Source organism: Uranotaenia lowii, chromosome 2 (genome assembly GCF_029784155.1).
Source record: "Uranotaenia lowii strain MFRU-FL chromosome 2, ASM2978415v1, whole genome shotgun sequence".
NCBI classification, from domain to species: Eukaryota; Metazoa; Arthropoda; class Insecta; order Diptera; family Culicidae; genus Uranotaenia; species Uranotaenia lowii.
In genome coordinates this window covers 128,421,572-128,428,210 of record NC_073692.1, presented here as the reverse complement: position 1 = coordinate 128,428,210, position 6,639 = coordinate 128,421,572, and the positions used below count along the sequence as shown (strand labels likewise).

Genomic DNA, 6,639 nt, shown 5'->3' with positions numbered 1-6,639 from the left:
TTGTTTGGGTTTTTTGTAGTCTGTCTCGGATAGACTTAATGCCGTTTAATGACGGGAAACTGTTCTCGACAGGACTCAACTGCAAAAGCATTTTTATTAAATTTAAGGAAATACAATAATGAATTTGTCATTTACAAATAGTTCCCCTACTAACTTCCGCTCTACTCGAGTGCCAGGTTACGGTAGCAAACTGCCTAGCGCCTGTTTACAATAATAAATTTAGTAATTTATAAATCTATCCGGCGAGAAGAAACTTACTTGGCAATAGGACAATTTTATCCAATCAATAAGCCGTTCAATAAGCCCCAGTGGCTTTGCCGAAAACACGCCTCAACAACGTAAGTTGGCGATTTGCTGGATCTGGAGGATTTTTTAATTAGTACAATATAATTATAAAAAAAAAGGCAACAACTTACTCAATGAAAGAACTAATCGAGCCTAATTCACTCCGAATATAATATTTTGCGAACTTTTAAGCAGTTATACTGACGCGAGGAAAAATTTTCACGACCGTTACAAAACGCTAACGATTTTCTTCGTTTCTTCTCTTTTGACGTTTATCGCCCTCTCTCTACAAGCTCAAACTAGAAACCCAATCTGTGGGCTATAATCCCACGCAACACGTTTATTTCCTTGGAAACGATGCAATCTCTCGAGCTCAACACGTGAAAGATCATGGTGTGTTTCTTGACGTGCGGCTGGATTTTGAGACTCACACGAACTATATCGTTGACAAGGCCTCCAGAAGCCTGGGGCTTCTTTTGCGCGTGACGAAGGATTTTAAGGACATCTTCTGCCCGAAGAGTCTTTACTGTAGTCTGGTTCGATCGATCCTTGAATATGCTTCTGCGGTTTGATGCCCATATTATCAAAAAGAATCTGATCGCATCAAAGCCATCCAACGACGTTTTTTAAGATATGCCCTTCGACTCTTAAACTGGCGAGAACTTTTTCGACTTCCCAGCTACGAAAACCGCTGTGACTTGATCGACATCGACACGCTGCAAGCCCGCAGGACTGCCACTCTTGCGTCTTTCGTCGCTGATCTGCTTTCATCAAGAATCGACTCTCCCACACTTTTGGAAGTACTTCCATTGAGGAATCGGGATCTTCAGCTCTTTGTTTCTTTTAGACTAAACAATTACGGGGCCAACTCTGCAATAATTGGCGTCATTTAGACTTTCAACCGCTTCTCTGAGCATTTTGATTTTGATGACGTTTCGAAGGTTGTATTCCGAAGAAGAATTCTTAGTGCTCTAAGTTCAGAGTAGATTTGTATTTGTAGTTAGTCTCTCAATTTTTAAATATCATTTGGATCAATATATGATCTGTTGATTTAATAATAATAAATAAATAAGCTCATAAATTACGAAAGAACTCGAATAACTCAGTACACTTAAATGATAGTGAGAAGGTAAAAAATAATGTAATGTTATTTTGAGCTGAAAATTACACCGCATTTCAAAATCACTCATGAGCTTTTCACAAAACATAAATTTGGTAATTTTTTGTCTTCACAGCCTGAAGTTCTAATTTCTCCCTCTGCTTAGAGCCCAGATCCCTGCAACGATACAGGATTTGTCTATGTATCGTGTTGTTATGTCCTCTTTATAGTTCACAATTCAATAAAACACTTAGAATAAAACCAATGGAATTAGAGTTTCCGGCAGAAAATAAAACACGCGTATAATCGTCTCCGTATCTAGTCACGGCTGAGATCAGAATGCTCGTTTATTGATCTTTCGAACACGATCAAACATAGATCGGATCTGTAAAAGATCTCATCTTAAATGAGTGTTTATAAAAATTCATTACAGTGTGTTTAGCATTTATCGGGACATGACACGTGTGACCAACATCTTTTAACGAAGTGTTGGTGAATCTCGTTTTTAAGCTTTTTTTTCCTCAGATTTAAGCTTTTTTGCCTTTAGAGCATAGGAGATGAAAGCTTAAATCTGAGAAAAAAAAGCTTAAATCTGTCAAAAAAGCTTAAATCTGAGAGATGTGCTCCACACGGTTTGAATAACATTGCCGGGGTCTGGATCCCGGCAACGTTACACGATTTGTCTATGTATCGTGTGACCAACATCTTTTGAATATGTGCTCGTGAATCTCGTTTTTAAGCTTTTTTTCCTCAGATTTAAGCTTTTTTTACCTTGAGAGCATAGGAGATGAAAGCTTAAATATGAGGAAAGCTTAAATCTGTCAAAAAAAGCTTAAATCTGATAGATGTGCTCCACACGGTTTGTATAACGTTGAATCAAAGCAATCGAAAGATTCCTCCACGGTGGTACCGTGGTTGAATTAAAAGGAATCTTTCGATTGCTTTGATTCAGTTGAATCATTCAACCAAGTAGGCTCATACCACAACAGATTGTATAACGTTGCCGGGGCCTGGTTAGAGCCAGGCCAGAAGATGTATGAGTAAAAATATTTGGCTTAATTTGTACGTCAAGTAACCCAATGAAATTCGTTTAGGTACATTGAATACTAAAGAAAATTTGTTGTGCCAATCTCAGTACGGAAATTTGGCCCACCAGTTTAGAATCTTGGCCACCCATGATCTACGACTTATTCATCCCCTAAATGATACAATTTTTGAAGATCAAGTTTCACTTAATTAGATGAAATCATCTTTGTACTGCAATTAAAAATCCTGCTTAAGTTCTCATTTTAAAATGTTGAAATTGATCTAAAACCATACATACGAAAAAAAAACAACATTTCAATAACTTTTACATACTTCATTTGTTTTAGAAAGTGTAGCAAAGCTCATCTAGCCAGCACGTCTTAAATTAATATCAGATTTTGAATAAATTTGGTTTTATTTCAATTTATGAAACCAGTAACCAGTTAGCCATTTACCTATTGAGTCTGTGAATGGGAAAACGGAACAATCTACCGTTTTGCTCAGTGAATCGCAAAAACGTAAAATTGACCGTTTTTCTAGGTAAAAAGAATTTTCATAGGTGAATTAAAGAAAGAGAAAAATTCACCTCGAAAAAGGAATGAAAAAAAAACTACAAAATCATTTAAATTGAGGAGGCGTTCATTAAATAAGTACAGAATAAGTTGTCGTTGTTGTCCTGCTACTTTCAATTAGTTTCAAAATAACAGAAGGGCTGTTCGGTTTGTCGATTTCACTTTATTTCTTTACATTTAATATTGTCCCTACATATTGGATACTTACATTTTCTTTTCAATTTGATGAAATTTTGCCACGCAATAATCGCAACTAAGAATTTTACAACTTGTAGCATAGTTCACTTCAATCGGCAACACGTGATTGAACTTTAAGACAACTATGCTAGATTTAGTGTGCGGTAGACATTTTGCTATAAAAAAAATTGCACTGGTACAAAGCTGGACGATTCATTCAATGTTCACTCGAATGTCATTATTATCGACGCTGCTTTCGTTCGAATACAGCTCCCACTCTGTATGCAGCTGGGTAAGTCTCTGGAAGGCGCGTTGCGATATGTTTAACGAAGGCATTACCTGCTGCAGTCCGGGTTCTTTCAGAAAACTCAAACCGCAGATACCAAAATACGTGTGAAATGGATCCGTATGCGAGCCAGGCCACTTGGAAAACCCACCAACGGTTTTATCCTGCGTAGATAGAACATACTCCCGATTGTCCTTAAAGCTGGTAAGTTCGAAAGCATCAAGAATTTTTAACGTAGCACCAATCCAAAAGGAGTAGCAGGTGTCCACCGGCTTATTCGGTCTGCCCTGAAAACCGTCTTGCTGTCGAAATACCAGCCATCGAACGATGCTAGCCTTCACTTCCGGCTCTAGCACGCCCATTTGTCCGCTCAAATGCAAAGCTGCGATAGCACAAAACGTGGTTCCACCATGAGATTCCATTTCGTAGTGCTGGGAAATTCCATAATCGTATCGCTAAAATGTGTTGTTGTCGAATATGAATTTTGAAATCAGTATAGAACATATTTGAAAGTATACTCACAATACTCTTCATTATGTACTCGGCCATCTTCTTCTTATTGACTTTGCCCCAGTCGTTGAGCATTGCACAAATAGCTGCAGCGCAGTACACAAACCGCATATCGTGTTCGCTGCCCTCAATGGTTGCACTGAAGCTTCCGTCCTCACGCTGCACCGCTGCTACACCATCAATAATAGCACGCCGATCAAGCCGGGATAGGTCGTCACCGAGCGCTACCAATACGGCAATTCCGGTGTAGGTGATGGCGAGATGACCCCACCGGTAGGCATCGAGTCCACAGCAGTCCGGAGCGTTTTCTATGTTGAGAGTACTGGAGCCCTAGAATAAAGCGAAATGATTGCATTTACCTGATTTCTTTACACAAGGATACTTTATTTTTTTAATTTTGTTAAAAGTACCTTGTGTAAATTTGAGGGGAGCTTATTACACTTTCTTCTACAAAATAATAGTTTCCAGAAATCATATCACAAACTCAACGGTGGATTTGTTGAGAGCGGTCTCCGTTTCTTGCAATCGAAATTAGTTTTAATATTCATTATTCAATATGGTATACCAGCAGATTTTTGTAATTCACCAGTTTGCTCGAGAATGATAGAAACTGGATTTTAAGAAATAGTTGATAAATTTAAATTCCGACTGAATGCGGTATTCAAATCTTAATAGAAATTAAGGAAAAGATCATTAAACCTAGAAAATTGAAGTAGCTAAACTTTTACCGTAGATCCTATTGTATTAGTCCTCAAAATCAACCTTCAAAATAATACAAGAGACAGTTTAAGAATTTTCAATTTTCTACAAAAATAGTCAAAAATAAATAAAAGGTTTTATTTTTTCAATAAATTCAAATTTGTTGCCAAAAAAATTTGCAAATTATATCAGTATACCCGAAATGACAAAACAACAATATCAATTATCCCAGAAACTTTGTTTTGTAAACATAACTTACAACGTGGAATAACATCTCTTCCGAAAACCCTGAAATTTATTATTAATCCTAAAACAACTCCGAACCATCGCCCCTTGCCCTCATTGACCCACGCTGATAGTAGTACTTACCTGAATTCCTCCGCAAGGCCTGTTGCCCGGTTTCGGGACCACCTGCAACTTGTAGATCCAGTTGATGATGTCCGTTTTGAAAGAGTCTGACAACAGATGCAGGGCATCCAACACATCCAGGCCACTTACCGCGAAGAAGGCTATCGTGACCCTAGAATAATGAACGGGAAAATCAACCCTAAGAAAGACATTTCACAGCTTTAATGCTAGCGCAGCAACTACCTGGTGGAATCGTGCGAGGCCAATCGAGGCGGCAGGATATTGAGAAACCGGACAAAGTATTTGGCATGTTTCAGAAAGAGAATCTCTTCCGCTTCGGTCGCTGAAGATGTGGTCCGGTCGCTGTCCATCATGACACTCGCTAGCGCCCCCAGGATTGTCAACAGTCGGATGTTGACGCTGTACGCCAACCTGCACTGGGTAATAATGCTGTAGCTAGCTAAGATAAGAAGCTCGCCCGGTTCAGCTTTAACTGTTGATAAAAGTGTTTGTAGATAGTCGAATGTTTAAGAAAAAAATGAACCGTACCTGAGTTGTTAAGATGTAAAATTTGTGATGATCAGCTTACTAGACAACGATAATGCGGAGATAAGAATGCAGCAATCGGAACTTGATAGTTATTACAAGTGCGGGAAAACAGAACGTGAGGATAAGGAAGTTAAGATAAATGCGTCGATTTAGACATTCACGTCCTGAAAATAATATTAAATGCAAAAAAACAACTTTAAAATGATGTTGAATCACTGATAATTTTTATCTCCGTCAGCAAAATTGAACTCTCCGTTTCTGAAGTAATTTTTTTTTGTTTACGTTTGACCCTTTTGCACGTTAAGCTTTCAGTAACAGATATTTTTAAAATACAAACCAAAAAAAAAACACGTAAAGTATTCAATATTTGCATGTGTTATTTTCGCTCATTCTGTATTGTTTTCATTCAGACAAATTTTGAAATTCGGTCAAGATGAGAAATAAAATTCACAGCAGTTGAAAGAGATGATTTGAGCTGTAATAAAAATTGCTGTTCCAATTTCAATCACTAGTTGTGAAGAAGCGTGATTATTGCATGTTATTTTGCCTAACGAGCCTATAAGGGTATATACGGACGATAGTATTGACAAAAAATTGGCCTCAGCCATAACCTCAAATTTTGATTTGCTGGCGGCCTCACCAGTGATGCTAGGTGCGTTACTAAAATCAGTATTTGCTTGTTTTAAACTAATTATAATATTTCTGAATTGATTAAATTTTTTAACAATCAACAGCTAAACGTTTGAATTCATTACTTGGCGTTCATAAGTGGATGAAGATAAGCTATCTTTTGCTTATGGATGTTCAAGGTGAATGAAAAACATCTGAAATATATTTTCATGTACTGCTTGGTAGATTAAAAAAGAGTTGTTTCTAACTTCTAAACTAATTCAAAATCATTCACTGTTACAAACAAGCTTAAATGAAAGCCCCGTCTTTGTTGAATTTGAAAATAATCGCCTGCATGCTCTAACTATTTTAAGCAAATCCACATAATTCGCTTCTTCGCTTAAATGTGCGATACAGTAAGTTGTTCTTTCGTTCAGATAAATGATGCGTTTAATTTCCCATTCGAATATAAATCTACG

General features: G+C 37.5%; 1 protein-coding gene and 1 long non-coding RNA gene across 2 annotated transcripts; both read right to left on the bottom strand.

Moving 5' to 3' along the window:
* On the bottom strand, positions 1-516 carry LOC129740949 (uncharacterized). The gene is made up of 3 exons (XR_008736397.1): positions 259-516; positions 136-201; positions 1-79 (listed from the first exon to the last, which is right to left on the bottom strand). It is a non-coding gene; the product is annotated as an uncharacterized LOC129740949 (long non-coding RNA).
* A 2,618-nt stretch (positions 517-3,134) lies between these two features.
* On the bottom strand, positions 3,135-5,806 carry LOC129740946 (geranylgeranyl transferase type-1 subunit beta-like). Its single transcript, XM_055732605.1, has 5 exons — positions 5,552-5,806; positions 5,246-5,495; positions 5,024-5,174; positions 3,968-4,285; positions 3,135-3,900 (listed from the first exon to the last, which is right to left on the bottom strand). Exons 2-5 carry the CDS (start codon positions 5,374-5,376, stop codon positions 3,373-3,375), a joined length of 1,128 nt encoding a protein of 375 aa, XP_055588580.1. The 5' UTR covers positions 5,377-5,495; positions 5,552-5,806; the 3' UTR covers positions 3,135-3,372.
* Between the last annotated feature and the right edge of the window lie 833 nt (positions 5,807-6,639).

What these genes read in the sequence shown, in the direction of transcription:
- LOC129740946 (XM_055732605.1), bottom strand. Translation starts at nt 5,376, where the DNA reads ATGATGGACAGCGACCGGACCACATCTTCAGCGACCGAAGCGGAAGAG. An exon ending in GGCCTTGCGGAGGAATTCAG is followed by an intron (nt 4,286 to 5,023) that starts GTAAGTACTACT and finishes GCTTTATTCTAG; the next exon opens with GGCTCCAGTACTCTCAACAT. An exon ending in AGTACATAATGAAGAGTATT is followed by an intron (nt 3,901 to 3,967) that starts GTGAGTATACTT and finishes AACACATTTTAG; the next exon opens with CGATACGATTATGGAATTTC.